The sequence below is a fragment of the Odocoileus virginianus genome, chromosome 7 (assembly GCF_023699985.2).
Source record: "Odocoileus virginianus isolate 20LAN1187 ecotype Illinois chromosome 7, Ovbor_1.2, whole genome shotgun sequence".
Taxonomy (NCBI): Eukaryota; Metazoa; Chordata; class Mammalia; order Artiodactyla; family Cervidae; genus Odocoileus; species Odocoileus virginianus.
In genome coordinates this window covers 2,090,862-2,110,613 of record NC_069680.1, presented here as the reverse complement: position 1 = coordinate 2,110,613, position 19,752 = coordinate 2,090,862, and the positions used below count along the sequence as shown (strand labels likewise).

Genomic DNA, 19,752 nt, shown 5'->3' with positions numbered 1-19,752 from the left:
AAGCTGTCACCAGGAGGGGCCCCAGGAAGAGTGCATTGCGAAGCTGATCCACGCTGGGTCTTAGGAAGTGGGGTAAGAGGGAAGCGGCAAGGAGAGGCCTCGGGTAGGAAAACTAGCAGAGCTGGCTCAGGGAGGGCGGAAAGGCTCCCAAGTTCCCCTCTCACATGCGCCCATCCTTGCTCCCAGTCTTCCTTCATTCCTAAATATTTCAGGCACAAATAGAACAAATATCACACATAGCAAAAATGACTTTTTTTTTTTATTGCAGTAGCTTGTGGGTGCTCCTGGGGTGTATGCAAGAGGAATGGCATCCTCAGCTCTGCGGGCCATTCTTATGACCCTCAGGCTGTACGCAGGGGACCGGCCAGGCGCCTGGTAGGCCAGGACAGGCGTTTACTCGGCTGCCACAGGCTGGGGGGTCTCCCGCCCACTCTCAGCAGACTCCTCCAGTCCATTCTGCTCTGACCCCGGCTCAGGGTTCTCCAGAGCATGCCGGGTGTCGGCTTGCCACAGTTGCACCAGGTCTGTGGGGGTCTTTCCGGCCTGGGGGAACCAACAGGAAATCTGGTCACTGTTGAGAAGTCTGTCCCAGAAGGTGCCTCACCTATACCAGTGGCCTCCAGCTGGGAGCAACTGACAATGTCTGGAGGCATCTTTGGTTATGACAACTTGGGGGTCGGAGGTACTTCTGGCATCTTGAGTAGAGGCCAGGGATGCTGCTCAAACATTCTATAATATGCAGGACTCCCTCCACCACAGAAAATTTTCATTTCAAAATGTGAGTAATGCCCAGGTTAAGTCCTCATTTACACCGTCCTCTCATCTTCCTGATTTTCCCGCTACCCCCTCAACCTTCCTCTTTTCTTTCATACAGCTAGCTTATTTTTTTAAAAAAAATGAAGTATAGTTGATGTAAAATATTACATAAGTTACAGGTGTACAATATTGTGATTCACAATTTTAAAGGTTATACCCCACTTATAATTATTATAAAATATTGGTTATATTCCCTGTGTTTTACAATATCCTTGTAGCTTATTTTATACATAATAGTTGGTACCTCTTAATCTCCTACCCTTATGTTGCACTGCCCCCCTCCTACCAGCCTTTCTTGAGTCACAGTGCCCCCTTACTCAATTTTCCTCCCTTTTGTGATTGCTCTAGGCCCCAGAGAAGACCTCGGATGAGGGGACATAGGATCCTAAAGAAACTAGGGGGCCACAGGAGCCAATACAGGGTGCTAGGAATGATTGTACCAAGTGCTTAGCTTCCTTTCAGCTCTGTTTCTCCACAACTCTGGCCTCCCTGAGCCTGGACTTTAGGACCCCCTGTGTTCTATCTGGGGGCCTTTGGGAGGGCCTCTTACCCTCCTGGCTGTTTTATGCACTTAGATTTTCTGGATGCAGAAAAGCATAGAGAGTTGGGAAGCTGGGTGGACCCCAATCCCCAGGGGCCCAGAGAAGCCCTCCACTGTGACAGTGTCCCGAGAGCAGGCCAGCCAAGTCTTGCTCAGTTCCGTCTTTCCTCCAAGTGCCTGGCACAGGGCCTGGGAGACCAGTGCACCCTGTTTACTGAATCAGGGAAGGAGGGAACTTACCAGGTTCTTGCTCATCATGTCAGCCCCATGCAGGAGCAGCAATTTGATGATTTTGTAGCGATTGAGCCTCACAGCATCATGCAGGGCGCTGTCCCCTTCCTAGAACCAGTGTGACACTCAGCATGGTCCTCGGGAGCATGTGGGAGCCCTCAGGGGACACAGGGAGGCCCCTGCAGCAGGGCTGGGCAGGAGGGAACCCAGACACTCACTCTGTCTTTGGCATTGATGTCCAGGCCCAGGGATAGAAAGTGCTCCACGATCTCCACCTGCCCTGTCCGGACTGCCACATGCAGAGGGGTGCTCAGCAGCTGGGTGGGAGGAAGCAGAAAATGCTGGCTGAAGGGACCTGGGCTCTGGTGCCTCTGAGGGTGGAGGGGCTGTCAACTCCAGGCTTCTCCCAAGGAAGGGGAGGGAACTCTAATTTCCCATCATCCTATCTGATGATCTAACCTTAAGGCATTACCTGCCACCTCCTCTGGGATGCCTGCTATGATTCCCCTCTCACTCAGATGTGAGCAACTGCTCACTCCTCTGCCCTTTAAAAATAATTATAATAGATGCCATTTATCAAGAGATGACTATGTTATGTACACAGCAAAAGCTTACAAAACATCAGTCTTATGTTAAATAAATAATTACTTGAAATACATTTCCCCATCCAATACATATAAGAACTCTGCAAAGATGTTTCATAGATGAGCATCAGAGGCTCAGAGGCCATCACCTGTTCAAGGTTACATACAAAGGATTAAGTGAATTCAAAATGGTGAATGGATAAAAAAGTGAACAGATGAATGAATCAATGGAGGGATGGATGGATGGATAGACAAATAGAAAGATAATGAAGGATTGCATGGGTGAACAAATCCTGCATTTTGTGGATGGTCCCAAAGTCATCAAGATAGTGGATTTCCTCTGCTCTTCCTGCTTCCATTCCCAGATGGTAGTCTCCAACGATCTGACACTGATGGCAAGACCTATCCGTGGGCTCTGAGGCACCCCAGAAACCAGGCTAGCTCACTAGCCACCTGCTTTCTGCTTTTCTGCCCTCTGCTTCCTTCCCCTCCACTCTGCCACCCCAACATCTATGAGCATTATTGCCTCACCTTGTCCCTCACATTGGTGTCTGCTCCTCGGCTCTGTAGGAGTCTTACCACCTCCAAGTGGCCCCCACGACAGGCCCAGTGCATGGCTGTGCAGTCCAGCTAGGAAGGAAGAGTGGAGCCTCATTGCAGAGCTTCAAGGAAGAGTGTGCCCTTGGGGAAATGACCCCAGCCAAGAGGGCAGGGAGATATCCAGGGGAAGGGTTCAAGGAAGAACAGTGACACTCCAGTGGCTGGGCAGTGGGTGGAGTGGAGCCAGAGAACCCGTGGGGTCCATTAGTCCAAGCCAGATTTACAGACAAGGCTTGGGGAGGAGGTGGTGCCCACAAAAGTTCACACATCACACTAGCGGTGGGGCCTGGCCCCGGAGGCAGTTTGTTTATATCCCAGGTGGGAGGTCTGCAGGGACAGGGAGTCTATTAGTGCTGGACCCACCTCCTGCCCCTCACCCAACACCTGCCCTCTTGCTCACCCGGTCCTGGAAATCCACAGTGGCCCCACTCTCCAGAAGCTTCTCGAGGATCTCCATGTGGCCTTCCAGGGAAGCTCGGTGCAGGGCAGTCCGGCGGAACTGTCCCCAGAGAAACAGTCAGGGCCCCAGCCTGACCCCATCATCCACCCAGATTGAGACCAGGGCTTATCCCAGCCTGATTCTGACCCCTGTGCTGGATTCCCATATGGTCCACATTCTTCCAGCTCCTTCATGCTCTGTGGGGACCAGTCTTGGAGGCCTCCTATGCACTGGGGACCTTCTCACTGGCCCCCAAGCACACAAGCTGAACCAAGGCATGGTGCAGGTGGGATTCCAGCCCAGTTCTTCTGGTCTTCGACTCTGTATTTGATTCCATCCTCTTTCCCTCCTAAATATCCAGTTATGTATTACTCTGGTGGTGGTTCTCCACCAGCAGCTGGAAAGGGTCTCCTTAGAGACCTGTGTGGGGAAGGGAAGGGGGCATCCCAAATCTTCTGAGGGGCCCCCTCTCAAAGGGGGCCTGTTCTCAACCGATGCCTGTTCTCAATTCACAAGGCACAGCTCTAAGAGGAGGCTGGAACAGGTACAGGGCCCGGAAAGACCATCACCTGATCGCAGGTGTCAGGGGAACCCCCATCCGCCAGGAACTTCTCGATGACCTTCATCTTCCCCTCCACCGCAGCTTTCAGGAATGTCTCCTCATCCACAGGGCCCGTCTGGAGGGCAAGAATGCAGTCTTGGGGGGCCGCCCCGAGGTGATCCGCACCATCCTCCCCTCCCCCGGCTCCCCCTGCCCACACAGGCGTCCTCCCTAGAATGCTTACGATCTCCTCCGGCTCCGGAGGTGGCTCCTGGGAGGCGGCCAGGGCTTCCCGCTTCTTCTGCTTGCGTTTTTTCCGCAGCTGGATGAGGTTCTGGATGCCGCCCACGTCTATGATCTCCCTCCGCAGGTCTAGAGATGTCTTCCGCACACGCTCTTGGCCCTGCGTGGGGAAAGCCCATCAACCCCGCACTTGGGCGCGGAGTGTGGGGCTTGGGGACCTCTGAGCTGAGCCGGAGGTGGAGGACAGGGAACTCCTCTCAAGGCAGAAAGAATCCAGGTCTAACTCTGCCGCCCAGGACTAGGTGAAGCCAATGAAACTGACACAGATACCTCAGATCGGGGGACCAGGCAGGCCTGAGGGGGCTGCCTGGGAGTTGCCCAGTTTCAAGGCTCCACATGTGAGGCGGGGTGATGAGGCAATCTCAAGGGCAGTTCTTAGCCCGGGTCTCCAGAACCAGCTCCTGATTCTCTTTTTTCCGTGCAATTCTCCGCCTCTCTCCCTCCCTCCATCCCTCTCTCACTTCATAAAAATAATACAAAAACATGAAAGCTCTTCTCTCCCAGAGGAAACCTCTATCACAGCTCTGTTGATGCCCTTTCAGAAGGGATCATCCCCCACGTCGTGTTCTGGAAACTGCTTTTCTCTGACCAGCATGGAGATCTCTCCTGTCAGCACACACAGCCGCCTCCCCACATCCCATTACCACCATCACGACCCGTTGTATGGCTGCCCCATCACGGCCGCTTCCAAAATGAGTCCCCTGGGATCTTAGACCCCTGCAGATTCTGACTCAGAAGGTGTGCGGAGGAAAACTTTTACCCCCCACCACCCTCCCCCACCCGCCCTTCTTCACTTCTAAGTTCTTCGGCTGGTCTAATAATTAAATTGATGTAAGACTAATTAATAGGAGAAACAAATTTAATTTCATGTGTATGGTAGTCCATAAAAATATGAGACTCGAAGAACTGATGAAGCAGGCAGCTTTTATACCTTTTAGACAAGGAAACAATAAATTCGTGAAGCACTGAAAAGCCAAAGGAGTTTGGATTTGGAGGAGCTAATTAGTGAAGAAACAACAAGGTTTGTTTATACAGCCTTCTCAACCCTGAATTCCCGATATTTGGTGATAAGGAAGCTCTCTACTTTCCTGATAGAGGGAGGCTAACTTCACATGGGAGATTTATCTCCTACTTTCTGGGAAGCAAAGGAGGGTCCGTGTATTCTTCTTGCACTGGCTTTTTCCCAAATGACTTTCATTTAAAATAATCATTATGCCAAAGTGGTATATTTGGGGGTGGCATATTCCCCTTCACAAGTGTGGGGTGGGGTCAGGAGGCTGCATCGCTCACAGCTCCCAGCGGTGCTGAGCTGCAGGCTCATGGACTATACTAGGAGGAGCAAGACTGTGTGCTGGCCTGTGTGCTGAGGGTGGATACTGGCTTCTCCTAGCACTTACCTTAACCTTTTGTAAGGACGGACTCTCAGGCCTGTGGTGCTTCTCATCCTCCAACACCAGCATCTCCATGGGCAACTTCTGATGGGTGGTTCCTCGGAGTTTCTGGGCAACCAGGGAGAAGACAGGTTCCGGGATCTGCCTGCTATGCCTAGGGGACCTGACAGCCTCCCCCACAACTAATTCAAGGACACCCCCAAAAGTCTTCCTCCTCTGTGACCTCACAGCCCTTCACCTGCTCCACTCTTGTCTGGTCCAGGAGAGGCCCAGGTCAGAGCTGCACTCCCCACCTCAGAGCTGGGCTCCCCAACTCAGCCTCAACCCCAACTCCAGTTCAAACACCTGCCTATTGACAGCCCTGGGTCTCCAGCAAAATAGGATTAAGGGTTAGCATAATGAATTTTCATGAAATTAAATATATTCAATTTTTATAAGCACTGAGGTCTTTTGGGGGGTTAGGTTTAGGGGCATTTAAAATTCACTTTGATAAAATAATTGTGATAAAATGATAAATATTTTTTAATGGGCTTACTTGACAATATAAAATTTTGGGAACTCAGTCAGTTACCAACTTTTTTCCCTCAGATTTTACTGATCTGTGAAATCCTAGGGCATGGAAACTATTGCTCTCAAGGAATCTGAGGGGTGGGACCTGCAGCTCTCCAGCTCTCAGCTTGAAGTGAACTCTAAGTATTAACCTCGGGTGTGGGTTAGTCGCTCAGTCATGTCCTACTCTTTGTGACCCCGTGGACTGTAGCCTGCCAGGCTCCTCTGTCCATGGGATTCTCCAGGCAAGAATTCTGGAGTGGATTGCCATTCCCTTCTCTAGGGGATCTTCCTGACCCAGGGATCAAACTCCAGTCTCCTGCATTGCAGGCGGATTCTTTACCATCTGAGCCACCAGGGAAGCCCCAGTTGTTAACCTTCTCATTGTAATAATACAGGGGGGAGACTCTGGCAAGGTCTCCCCCAACTTGTAGCTCCAACTTGCCTGGAATACTTCCTTGTCGCCACCTCCTCTCTTCTAAGGGAAAACACTTTGCGAAGTGCGGCCCCCCATCTCTGAAGTCTGCCCCTTGCCAGGATATTCACTCAGACTGGAGGGTGCTGAGTCCAGATGGCAACGGGGAGGAATGACTCCCTCTTCCAAAGTTCTCAGCTGCCTTTTGCACTCCAAGGGTTGTACTCGTCAAGGGTCATTTGAGGGCTGATTTTCCAGGTCTTTTTTTCAGATGTTCTGTGGTCCACTGGCACCTCCCTTCCATATGAAGTTTACATGGTTTGAGGTCTTCCCAGGGCTGGCCTAACCTGAAACATTGCATCTTTACCAGGGGACAAGGGATCGCCTAGGGCTTCAGCTACTACTGCATGTGGGATCTTGGCTGGCCCCTGGAGCATCTAGAGGATGGGTTGGTCGTAATCATCTTGGCAACCCCAGCACCTGTGACAGAGGCTAGCACATAGTAGGTGCTCAGCAAGTTTTGGGAGAGTAAATGAATGATTGAGTTCATGGATGATGGCAGGCAGGCTCAGCAGCTCTGCACAGCTCCAAATCTTCAGTGATGACCTAGCCCAGTAAAGCCCCCACCAAAAAGCCCCAGTCCCTGGGCTGGTCTCCGAGGTCCTCCTTCCCCATCCACCCCAAGAAAGGGGTGCAGGCTGGACATGAGGCTCTGCTCTAAGAATGCTGCTGGGCTGGGGCCTGGGGGGGACAACTGGGTCTCTACTGCTCACCCATGCCTTACTCAGACTCCATAGCCCCTTGCTTCGGATTTGTCTCTGTGGACTGGCATGCAGCAGGTGCTCAAGAAATGGTTCCTGAATTGGGTGTTTGTTGATGAAACGCAACACAACAAAACTTCCACTTTACTTCATAGACGGTCGCATAGATGAAATGAGAGAATGCCTGTCCACTTGTAGCACAGTGCCTGGCACGAAGGAGGCATTGGTTGCGAGGCTGGCTCTGTGGGCACACAGGGTCCTGACAGTCTTGCCGCTATATTTGTTGGATGAATGAATGGATGAGGACTGCTCCCTGTCCTCTTGCTGAAGATCTCTGTGTCCAGTGGCAGCATTCCAGAAATGGGCCAGCAGCATGACTCACCTGCCTGGCCCTGGTGCTCATGCCCTTCGGGGGGGTGAGAAATAGCATTCCTGGAGATCCAGGGATGCCCCGACTGGGACTCAATGGGCTCAGTCCAAGCTCTTCCGAGACAAACCTGCCCTCCCTTCCCTAGGCTTCTTGTCTTCTTCCACCGGAGTCCTGACCCTCCCCTCTTCTTCACTCCCATTCACTTTTCGTTTTATGAATGAAGTCTGTAGGAGACGCTGGAGACCCAGGTTCAATTCCTGGCTTGGGAAGATCCCCTGGAGGAGGAAATGGCAACCCACTCCAGCATTCCTGCCTGGGAAATTCCATGGACAGAGGAGCCTGGTGGGCTACAGTCCATGGGGTCTCAGAGTCAGACATGATTGGCTGAGCACGCGCGCGCGCACACACACACACACACACACACACAATCTCTAAACGAATTTAACTCCTCCCTCCCATTCCTGCTAGGGCGAGTCTCTCCCCCTCCCAGTTCTTCTCAGGGCCATCAGAGATGCCTTCCTAAAACAGGTCAGATGGCACCATTGTGCCTCCCTCAACACGCAGTGGCTTCCCACTGCCAGAGTATCTTTCATGTGGCCCTTGCCCACTGGTTTGTGCCCTGCCTGCCTTCCCAGTCTCAGTCCCTACTGCTAGACTCCCTCCTGACAGTCACATTTCCACACCTGGAAATTAGCACCTGCCATTTCCTTAGTCTGGAATACCCTCCCCATCCTGATCACCACTCGCCATCCTTGAAGACCTGACTCAGTGCCCTCCTGTCCACAGAGAAGTCCTCGACAGGGTCCATGGGTGACATGATCACCCACGTTTTGTGCTTTCATTCTGAGTTACGCCTCACCCTCTCTCCACTCTGCCTTGTTTCTGGGTTGACTGTGCGCCTGACAAATGTCAGCTAAAATGAACACAGGGTTGGTAAGGGAGAGGCAGGGGCTGACCTTACTGAGCCCCTCATTCCTCCCAGCATCAGGCATTTGGCAGAGAAACTCCAGGTCAAGTATTCGTTTCCATCAAATGAACAGAGGGACCAGACCACACCCTCCTCCCTTGCTTCTTTATTCCACAGAAGATACAACTGTCCAGAGCCCTGTGCTCAGAGGCCTCCCCTGGTGTGGCTGATGGTCCTAGAAAACCCATGTTTCCTTTGCCAGCATCCCTTCCTCACTCTGCTCCCAGTCTTTATCCTTCTTCAGGGAACAAACACTGGAGTTTCTTTTGTCCCAGCCTCCCACCCAGCAGCAGGGGGATCTCGGGGCCCTGCAATCCCAGGCCACATCCTTGCTGTCCTGCTGTATACCTTAGCCCATCTTCTCAAGGCCCAAGTGAGCAGACAGGGTCTCAGGGACCCAGCTTGGCTCGCCTCTTGTCTCTCAAGATCTGGGGGCTAAGGCCTTCATATCCCATGACCAACAGCCCCCTCTCAGGAGCACCCTGGAATAGCACCAACTGGGCTCTTGAGGACACCCGTCTTCCTTCCTGCCAGGTGTGGCAGCCGGGTTCTGCCTTCCCTTGACAGCAAAGCTGGGTATCCCCAGAACCCCCTTGGGCCCCCACCCCAGCCCTACCTCATTCTCCTCCTCCTGTGCCAGCCGCTCCTCAATAAGTGCCGTGGCCCGCTGCACCTCCTCAGAGTCCGCCATGGTGCCGTCGCAACCCGCCTCGGCAGGCCCCGGGGGCTTTATATGCCAGGGCCCCCACCCCCGCCCCGCTAGGCGCTTTTGCCATGAGCTCACTGGCCCAATTCTCCACCTGCCTCCCCCACCTGTCACCTTCACCCCGGGCAGCCTCAGGGCACAGGGGGAAGGATGGGACAGTTACAACCCCTAGCCCATGGCCTATGAGAGTTGGAGGGCCCAGTGCCTTGAGAGTGGCGATTGCAGGAAGGAGCCTGCCCGGCGCCTGTCCTGAGTGCTTAGGCCCAGCTGGGCCCCAGCCAGGGCAGCCGGGCCGCTCCAAGGACCCGCTGGCTGCTCTTAGCCCTGAGCGCAGTGCCACCTGCTGGATGCCTAGAAATCCTGCCCAGCCAGTGCCAGTGTGGGGACCCAAAAGCCAAATGTGGAAACCCAAGACAGGCCTGCATTCCCAGGCTGTCCTCAGAACAGGCTCACTGGCTCTGGGGAGGTGCAGACGCTGTCTCCTCTGTGCTGCAGTGCTGGATGGGGGGTGGGGAGAAGGGCATTGCCTCCCTCTGCCTGTCGCTCTGGCAGATCTTTGCGGCTCTGGCATCCCACAGTGCCCCCTAGTGAAGCATCGCTGCATTTGGCTGCAAGTCCATGTAGTGCTTCCGCTCAGTCGTGTCCAGCTCTTTCAGACCCCATGGAGCCTGCCAGGTTCCTTTGTCTGTGAAATTTTCGCAGCAAGAATACTGGAGTGGGGTGCCATTTCCTTCTCCAGGGGATCTTCCTGACACAGGGATCGAACCCGCAACTTTTGTGTCTCCTGCATTGGTAGGCGGATTCTTCACCACTGTGCCGCCTGGGAAACCCATGAGTCCCTGGCAAACCTCACCCGTCTGTCTGTCTCAGGGGACCTCTGGGGGACTTACAGAGTCTTGCTTCAAAAGAAGCCACCAAAAGGCAGAGCCAAGCCCTGCTGACAAGGACACCAGCTCCGGCTGATCATCCTTCCCTCCCTGGTTTCCCTGTCAGGCCACCCTGACCGGTGGTCATGCTCACTGAGAAAGAAAACTACTCCCAACTGGAGAAAGAGCAGACCTGCTTTGCTGAGTCCCACACCTGGATCTGTGGGAGCAAGCCCTGGGTCATCACAACCCAGGTTTAACCTGCCAGTGAACCAAAGACGCCACAGCCCTGTGCTTCCGTGACACTCACGTGGCTTGCCCTAAGCCAAACAACCTTATCTAAGACGCCCCTCTCTGCTTACCTGCATGCTCTCCCTTAAGGGAGCACAAGACCCGGCTCCTTCTGCCCTCTGCTTCTCTTGGTGGCAAGCCAACACAGGCTCATCATCGGAATGTGTCAGAGATTTCACTGGAATGTCACTGAGGGTACTAGCTCCATGACACTGCACATCCCCCAGTCCCAAGGATCTGGCTCAGGGACTGGAGAGGGAAGCCAGCACCCTTGAGCTGCAGGGGCAGAGCAGCAGGTAACTAATGCTGCCCAAGGTGCCACCTTGGCTTTCAAAGCGAGTTCACGTCCTTCACCCCACGGAGTCCTGCCAGCAACGGAGGGAGGGAGGGCGCAGGGCAGGTGGCACCATCTCCACTCGAAAGATAATCAAAGTGGGCTCAGAGGTTAAGTGGGTTTTCCTGAGGACCCACGAGAACACAGGCCTGAATACCAGCAGTTCGTGGCTTTCTTCACCATATTCTCTGCGGTGCCCAGAGGTGCTGGTAGGCTGTACACCCACTTGCTCCACCCCTCTGAACTGGCTCCAGGCTCCACGGAGCCGCAGGAGAATCCAGAGTCAAAGCCAGGCAAGCAAGAAGGAAGGAGCAAAAGGCTTTATTGATAAATATGCAGATATGTCTGTACACAGGGACCTGCCGTGGGGCCATGGCCAGGCTGCGGACCCCCCACCACCAGGGTTACAGCCAGGAGATGGCCCTGTGCAGACCCCCGGCCACCACTGCCCAGCCACTGCCTCCTCTCTGCCAACTGTGCCGGGGGCTGGGAGAGGCAGAGGCCAGCCTCAGGCTCCTGGCCCCTGGGGCCCACGCGTGGTCCCCTCCCCTCCAGGGCACTGGCTCTGTACCCCAGGGCAGAGTCAGGGGAGGGAGACAGCAGCTGCTTCAGACCCTGAGCAGAAAACCGGAGTGAGCACAGCCATCAGCACCAGAGGACAGATCTGGGCTCCAGGGACCTCCGGGCTGGCCCTCGTGGCTTGAACCGGCCTCGGGAGAGAGACCGGGTGGGGGGCCCTGGTTGCCTTTTCTCTGACCAAGCTGGCAAGGCCGGTGTGTGGCAGCACACTGTTTCCTGGGTGCTGAGCACTGGTGGCCCATGGTGTCCCCGGGAAGCAGGGTCCTCTCAGGGCTTGCCCAGCAGCCGTACACGAGAGGTGCCCCTGCAGAAAAGGACAGCTCTCAAAGGCAGCGGCAGGGTGGGGGGCGCCTAGTGCTCCAGGTTGGAGGTCTCTCGGCCCTGCAGAGCGCTCCCTGGCCTCTCTGCCCAGGGGTCCGTGGGCTCCTCAGTCCTGGGGCGGCGGGGGCTGGTTGATGATGACCTGGATGACAAAATCTTTCTGGATCTTGGTTTCCTGGAGCCGCGTGCGGTCTGTGAGCAGCTTTCCGGAGAAGAACCATCGCTGCCAGGATGGCTCGATGCCCTCCTGGGTGTGCAGCTGCCTCTTGAGCTGCCCCACCGTGTCGGGCAGGCTGGCGCTGAGCCTCACGTCCTTGCCCGTGGAGAGGCGCACTTTCAGCGGGAACTCGCGGCGCACGCTGGGGGTGGGCTCGGGGGGCTCCAGGCTCTCCTCTTCAGCGTGCTCCAGAAGCAGGTTCACGGGCGGCGACAGGCAGTAGATGGGGAGTTGGTAGCGATTGCCCAGCTCGTCGTAGCACTCACAGAGGGTGCCTGTGGGAAAGGCAGGGCGGTCAGAGTTGGCTCGGGGACCCACTGATACGGGTTAACTTGTGTCCCCTCCATCATGTTCATACACTGAAGCCCTAACCCTTGGCACCACTGTATTTGGAGATAGGGGCCTATATGGGAGCAAGTATGGTTAAGTGAGGTCATTGAGGTGGAGCCTTGATCCAGGGGGATTAGTGCCCTTATGAGAAGAGATACCAGAAAGCTCTCTCTCTCTCTTCTCCCACAATGAGGTCTGAGTGAGCAGGTGGCATTTACAAGCCAGGAAGACAGTTCTCACCAAAACCCGAATCAGCTGCCACTTTGATCCTGGGCTTCTCAGACTAAATTTCTGTTATTTAGTGAGCCACCCAGTCTGCAGTATTTTGCTATAGCAGACAAATATACCCATCATGGTCACCCCACAGTCCTCAAACCCACCCTATAGTCAGGTCTTCCTCGTACAGCTGGTGGGGGCCCGAGGTAGAGTCAGGAAGAGCTGGGCTGACACTCTGGCTCCACCAGGTTCTGGCTCATTCAACCCCAGCAAATTACTTTTCATTTGTTCATTCAATAACCCCTTCCTGAGCACATGTGCCAGGTATTGGCGTTATAAGGATGAATGAAATGGCATAGGCCCTGCTCTTCATGACTCATACCTAATGGGCCTCAGCCTTTTTACTGGTACAATGTATTGCATGTAGTAATGTATTTCCTGTATCTTAAGCACCTACTACGTGCTGCGACTGGACTAAATGATGTTATCTGTATCTTGCTGAATCCTAACACCCATCCTGTGAGGTAGGTATCCCCACTTTATAACTGTTAAGTCACTTGGGCTTTAAATTCGAGAAGCTCAAGGTCACATAGCTAGGAAAGAGACACAGTTAAAACCCAGTTTCTGACTCTACAGAGTTTCCACTGTTATTCTCTGCTTTACACAGCCTCAGGGGCTGTTATGAACTTAAATGAAATGATGCAGTAGAAGCTTCTAGCTCAGTGCCCAGCATATAATAATACTCAACAGAAGGTTGGTACCTGAGGTGTGCTAGGATCCCAAAGGGCCCCAAGTAATCTTTAACTTGCTCTCATCACACTGCCCTGAGGTGTGTTATTGTCTTTCCACACCCTCCTTAGGCAAGCAGGGACTGTGTTCTCATTTTTTAGGTGTCCCGGTCCTGGTCTATGCTCGTAACAGTTGCTTGAACGAACAAATGACTAGCCACACTTGCCACCCACAGCCTGCATGGAAGTGCCTGACATGGGGCTGGCCACTGGCTCTTTTCCACCACCAGCCCCCTTGCTCTGGTGGAGATAGCCCCCGCCCTGTCCACTGACCATGGGGCAAGGTGATGCTGGCTCCATCCAGGATGGCCTGAGCCAGCTCGTGGTCGTTGGCCTCAGCCGCGTAGGCGGCAGCCTTGAGGGCATCCCAGATCTCCTTGCGGCCCTCGAAGGCAGGCGCTGTGTCCCAGAACTCATCCCTCTTGCTCCGCAGCTGCCCGTCGGTCATCGGGTAGTCGCTCTTCCACTTCAGCCGCTCCTTCTTCAGGGGCTCGTTGCGTCCTGGGCAGGACAGAAGGGAGAAGCTCTGCATGCGGAAAGCCAGGACTGTAGTCCACCCTCTCGCAGCCCAGCCTGCCCAGTCCTCACTGCTGTGGCTCCTGAGCATTCGGGTCTCTGGGGCCCTTCCTGGACCAGGGAAGAGTCTGGAAACTGCACAAACCCCTCCTGGGGGTGAAAACCCCTTTTGTCAGCAAAGCATATACTGCCTTTTTTGCTGCTGTTTAAGTCTTAATTTTACTCTTTCTTTGATTATAAAATAGGACATGTTCAGTATTTTAAAAATCTGGAAAAAATGTAGTTGTGTCAAAAAACAAAAACAACTGTGGCCATTTTCGGACCCAGCTTGTGCCAGATGACAGACTAGGCATTTTAGACTCAAAACGACCCAAGAGATGGGGAAACTAAGCTTGACATTGGTGTAAAGCCCCACAGGTACCAATTTAATGCCAGGTTTTCTGACTCAGAAGGTCACTCTCTGACCACTGTCTCTGTACCATGCTGCCCTTGGAGAAAACTTACTCAAGAATTCCACCATTTAGAAGTGACCATTGCTGGGGCTTCCCTGGTAAAGAACCTGCCTGCCCATGCAGGGGACATGGGTTCAATTCCTGATCCAGGAAGATCCCACATGCCATGGAGCAACTAAGCCAATAGGCTACAACTACTGAGCCTGCTCTAGAGGGTAGGAGCTGCAACTATTGAAGCCCAAGCGCCCTAGAGCCGCTGTTCTGCAACGGGGAAGCCTGACCACCACAACTAAAGGGCACATTCCCTGCTCGCCACAACTACAGAAAGCCCACGCGGCAGTGAAGACCCCGTAGAGCCAAATATAAATAAATATAATTTTTTTAAAAAAGAAGTAACCACTGCTGACACTTAGACACATTTCCTTTCAGCTCCCTTTCCTCACTTTTCTCAACAGAGCTGGAGTTCTAAAGAGAGTTTTAAAAACAAAAAGCAATTTATTTTAAAAATAATCCTTGTTATAGAAAAGGATTTAACTGTTTTTGTGCCAATACGCAACTTGCTGTTTATTTCACACTTTTATTACTGTCCATGTATATTCCCATGACTAAAAATAATAAACATTTATACTGTCTTGTTACTAATATTCCACCATAAAGTTACACAAGAAGTTTTTTGAATGGTAACCAACCAACCAAAAAACCCCTGCAGCACTGGAAGAAGAAGACAATTCTGTGAAATGTCACAATTCTTGTTACCCAGCCCCAAGTGACCCCCAAGACAACTCTGGACCGAGGTCAAGACTTGAGAGCAGAAACATCTCTCAAAGGCTTTAGGAAGCTCAGTCATCTCAAAGCTGAAGGCAGAATGAGCCACACGGGTGAGGTCGAAAGCACCTGGTTCCTGTTACAACTCAGATCCTAGGAAAGACAGGGAACTAAAGCTGGGGCAGGACCCTGGGCTGGAGCAGAAGAGGGGTTTCTCAGGGGAAGAGGAAGACATTCACTGTCTACCAACCGTGTGAAAGAAAACTTGTGGAAGCACTTTACCTACATACATCATCCCGTTTCACCTTTCCAATGGCTTTAGGTGGCAGGTATCATTATTGCTATTTCACAGATGGTGGGCCAGGCAGAGAGACTGAATGACTTGGCCTGCAGTCACACAGCAAGTGACGACAGAGTGCGGGTCCCACCACAAGTCACACTGAATCCACACACGGCCCGCCTGTGCGTGTGCCACTACCTGCGCAGACAGAAAACTCTCAAGCCAGACGTTTAATCTGAAGTGTTCCTGGGTGAGCACAAGGAAATGCAAAGCCTCTTTGTAGGAAAACAACTTCAAACCAGGCCTCAAAGAATTCCCGAGATGAAGTTCCAAGAAAAATAAATAATAAGGTCATAGTGTTTTTTTTTTTTTTTAATCACAACATACAAAGAAACAAGGCGCTACGAGCCCGAGCCAGCAAAAACAACAGGCAAGAGAATCAGACGCACAAAGACTTCAGATACGGGACTTATCAGACACAAGGGATGAAATACCAAGTTTAAGAAATGAGAGCCTTAAAAATATGAAAAGGGCATGGGAAAAACACCCACATAACTATCATCAGGAGTATTCTGTGAGAGCAGTAGAGGAGAAATACTGGAGATTTTTCTTTACAATGGGCTATTGATAGACAGTGTTGGGACTACAGGTTCTCCATATAGAAAAACATGAAACAGGATCCCTACCTCACACCAGCCGCAAAAATCAAAGCCCAGGTGGATCAAAGGCTTAAGTGCGAACACCTTAAGGAGGCAGAAAGGAGGCAGAAAGAGAGGATGACAGAATTGTTTATGTTTTGTTGTGGAGTTTTGGCCTGGAGGTGTTTCTGCCTGGATCAATCAAATCCCCCTGCTTCATGATTTCTGAGTCCTTTTTTCTTTGATCCTTTAGCATTGGTGCCGCTCTAACAAGAGCTTTGATCCCTCCAGATTCACAGGCTTTTTGCAGTGATGCCTTTGGGACCTCTGGCATATGGCACTTTTGCCCCTCCACCCAAGGACCCAGATGTTAGGACCTTCTTGAGCTCATTTCTATAGTTTTCCCGTCTCTTTCCTCTTTGCCAGATATCACTTCTTCCTGGTCTCTATCTAACTGCTGCTCCTTCTGGGTAGAGGTCAGGCCCACCTAATGGGCCACTCTTAATCTGCTGAGGGTTGAGAAAGCTTTGTCAGCACTGTCAAAATTGAGAGCATCTGATTCTAAGAAAGAAGTTTCCTAAGGAAGACAGAGACAAGGCTTTGTTAGGGACATCTGTTGTTCCTGCTCAGATCCTCTACCCCACCGCCTCCCTTACTTACATGGTCAGATTTTGATTTTGTCCCTGAAAATTGAGGTTGTGACCTCAGGATACCTGAAGTGTAACTGTGCATGCATTCATCTCACTCTAATATAAACACAGCCCCATGGTGTCACCTTTCAAAGATGTCACCTGAGGAGGCCCCACGTGCCTGGAGGAGGCTTTGCTTGCATACCTGGCCCTCAGAGTCCCCTCTCCTCCATGCAGAGAACAGCATGCTTTCCTGTCTGCGCTGTCAGAGACACACTTCTCACCCCAGGATGGACACGACGCCCATGAGCCTCCCCAGGTAGTAACTGCATCTGCATCACCCAAGACACAAAGGCTTAAAAGTTCCTCACCCTGCGCACTGGTCCTTTTAGACTGAAAATACCAGAAAATATTAGAATAGGGGGCAGTGGTAGGAATGGGGAGAGTTGAAAGGGCAGCAGAAGCCCAGCCTTCTCAATCGGCACTGCACCTCTTCACCAGCAGGGGGCAGCCACAGCGCCTCTGCTGGCCCAGGATTCACTTCCTTTGCAGTGAATCAAACACAGCAACAAAGTACCCAGGAAAAGTTTTCCAGGTCCAAGGAAGCACGTGTAAGAGACAAGAAAAATGTCTGGATCGCTAAACACCAGTGCTTACAATTTTAGACAAGATACAGACAAAACATAAAAGAAAGCTTTTACTCTAAACATAGAAGCAAACTGATGATTAATATTTTAAATTTCATTTCCCTAATGTCTTTTTAAAAATACTGAGCAGTGGAAAGGGTGACTTTTATATGTGGTACAAATTGATTCAAACTTTCTGGAGGGCATTGGCTATGTTACCAAAAGAACTTAAGTGTATCCCTTTGGCTCAGTGATCTGGCTTCTAAAGTGAAAGTGGTTCAGTCATGTCTGACTCTTTGCAACCCCATGGACTATACAGTCCATGGAATTCTCTAGGCCAGAATACTGGAGTGGGTAGCCTTTCCCTTTTCCAGGAGATATTCCCAACTCAGGGATTGAACCCAGGTCTCCTGCACTGCAGGAGGATTCTTTACCAGCTGAGCCTCAGGGGAAGCCCAAGAATACTGAAGTGGGTAGTCTATCCCTTCTCCAGCAGATCTTCTGGACCCAGGAATCTAACTGGGGTCTCCTGCATTGTAGGCGGATTCTTTACCAACTGAGCTATCAGGGAAACCCTTGGTGTCTAAGAAAGTACTCAAAGAAAATAAGCACAAGTGTGTGGCGGAAGTTCATCTACAAAGCTGTTTAGCTCAGCCTGGTTTTCTAGAAATAAACTCATTGCACAGGAGAGAGGCTACATCATATCAGTGCATCCCTGGCAGCCACTCTATGATGGAGTGGAAGGAGGCTAAGCAGCATGGGAAAAGGTCCTTGATATGGTAAGACGCAGGTTAGAGAAGAGCAAGTGCTCTGTGCTCCAGCTTTTATTTCTGAAAATATATGTAAAATTACATATATATATATATATAAAAGACTGAAAGGATTTATACCAAAATGTTTGGTTATATCTGATTGGCAGTTAGCAATGATTTTTTTTTAATTTTATTTTTTTATTTTTATTTTTGCTTCTATTTTCTAAGTTTCCAACAATAAGCATTAATTACTTTAGTAATAAGATTAATGAAAATTATAAACAATGAAAGCTGTTAACAAGGGAAAGGGGTACATAAAGTTCCGAGGAGAAGCCACAGAAAAGTAGGAAGAGTCTGGGGCGCCAAGGGGTGGGGTTTGAGGGTGGTGGAGAACTGGAGAACCCAAGGCCCACGGCCTCTAGGATTTCAGTTCCTGGCAGCTCTGGGTGACTCTGCTTAGGGCCAGGCAGGCTCTGCTGGTTTCAGCAGCAGCAGCAGCATCTAGGGACCTCTACTTGTGTCTCCACCTGTCCTAGATAAGCTCCAGGTCAAAGACAGAGTAACAAAAATGGTCCTTATCCCCTGTGAAGTTGACAAAAGAGAGATTAAAAAAATCACAAAATAAAAGATCAAGGTACCTGCTTGTCTGGGGAGGGACAAAATGCCCACGATAATCCTGGGTTTCTGTGATTGTGGTGGGCAGGGAACTGAGAAGAGAATGTAAGTTTCTGAGAAGAGGCAAAAGCTGGGGTCCTGAAGGGTTGCCAAACACCACCGGTGTCAGGACCGGAGCTGGAGGGCGAGGCTGGGGTCCACACTCAAGTCTGACTGACGAACCCCACACTGAACACAGCACAGAAGTGGATCTAGCACTCTCATCCACATCCTAACATCAGCAAGTTCAGTGGATCGCCTCCAGAGTCACCGTTGAGAGCAGATTCAGAGGGTAACGAAAGAAGAAAACAGAGGGCATGATGTCTGGGTCGGGGGAGGATAATGATGGTGGACGCTGTGGTTTGGCCAGATAATGAATGGTGTCTGGTGATATATCACCCCCAGGGGAGGGTACTGAAAGGAGAGTGGGAGAGGGAACATTAAAGGTCCTTTCCAATTTTCATAGAGCTGGAATGCCTCTACGAGTGTGTGTGTGCATGCACGTGTGTGTGTGTGAGATTCACACTGCTTAATTCAGAATAACTACACAAGAGGGGGTTCTCAAGAACCCATGGAAGGGGCTGCTTCCTGACTGCTTCCCTCTGAACCATCATGGCCCAGGTTCTCAGCAAGTGTCTGCTGAGTTGAAAAGGAACTGACAAATGCACAGTGAACGGGGTGGGAGGGCAGTGGAGGAATCACAGCTGAGATCAGCAGTGGGCAGCTGGGGGAACTGGGAGAAAGGCCTGCCAGGAGGGAAAAGTCAGGCAGTCCCTTCACTTGTTCATCTCAGACCCCAAGAGATCCTTATCGTGGCTTCGGGCGCTGGCACACCTGAGCCACTGGGGAGTGACACCAAGTCTGAGACCAGCCAAGGGAACCAGAGATTTCCCAGGACAGTCAGTCCACCCAAGCCGGGAGACGGCCCTATTTATACCTGCGGCAATCCCCAAGCTCTATTTCCACACTCGTTTACCAAGCTCCAGCTCCAAGTCCCTGCTCCAAGGCTGGGGCCAGCAGTGTTTTCCCCAGAGGCACTGATTATGTGACAAGCCTGGGCCTGCTCGGGCTGGTGGGAGAGATGAGGCTCCAGGCAGAAGCAGAAGGGACAAGGGCCTCCCCATCCCAAGGGCCTGGGCTGTAATGGCCCTCTGACCGGGATGCAGATTCAAGTCTCTCCTCCCTTCCCCTTCCGCCCTGGCAGGCAGAGCAGGGCTGCGGGGGGCTGGAGAGACGTGGCTGAAGTACCGCACCTGGCAGAGGGGATAAGAGGTCCAAAAGAAC

General features: G+C 52.0%; 2 protein-coding genes across 4 annotated transcripts in view; both read right to left on the bottom strand.

Annotated features, from left to right (window-relative positions):
* Window positions 1–246: 246 nt before the first annotated feature.
* Window positions 247–9,350, bottom strand: ANKRD2 (ankyrin repeat domain 2). The gene is made up of 9 exons (XM_020883473.2): window positions 9,125–9,350; window positions 5,453–5,554; window positions 3,997–4,155; window positions 3,781–3,888; window positions 3,173–3,271; window positions 2,704–2,802; window positions 1,807–1,905; window positions 1,598–1,696; window positions 247–543 (listed from the first exon to the last, which is right to left on the bottom strand). Exons 1-9 carry the CDS (start codon window positions 9,197–9,199, stop codon window positions 394–396), a joined length of 990 nt encoding a protein of 329 aa, XP_020739132.2. The 5' UTR covers window positions 9,200–9,350; the 3' UTR covers window positions 247–393.
* Window positions 9,351–11,010: 1,660 nt separating this feature from the next.
* The window catches only part of UBTD1 (ubiquitin domain containing 1), a 51,140-nt gene continuing 42,398 nt past the window's right edge, over window positions 11,011–19,752 (bottom strand). For all 3 annotated transcript variants that reach the window (XM_020883472.2, XM_020883471.2, XM_070469973.1), the window contains 2 exons: window positions 13,430–13,657; window positions 11,011–12,097 (listed from right to left, as the gene is read on the bottom strand). In XM_020883472.2, the coding sequence (XP_020739131.1) occupies window positions 11,712–12,097; window positions 13,430–13,604 (561 nt within the window). In that variant the 5' untranslated portion in view covers window positions 13,605–13,657 and the 3' untranslated portion in view covers window positions 11,011–11,711. The remainder of the gene's footprint in view (window positions 12,098–13,429; window positions 13,658–19,752) is intronic.

Excerpts from the sequence above, each read along its gene's own strand:
- ANKRD2 (XM_020883473.2), bottom strand. The coding sequence starts at position 9,199 with ATGGCGGACTCTGAGGAGGTGCAGCGGGCCACGGCACTTATTGAGGAG. Across the intron at positions 5,555-9,124 it reads CACAGGAGGAGGAGAATGAG|AAACTCCGAGGAACCACCCA; the intron begins GTAGGGCTGGGG and ends CTGGTTGCCCAG. Across the intron at positions 4,156-5,452 it reads CGTCCTTACAAAAGGTTAAG|GGCCAAGAGCGTGTGCGGAA; the intron begins GTAAGTGCTAGG and ends TTCCCCACGCAG.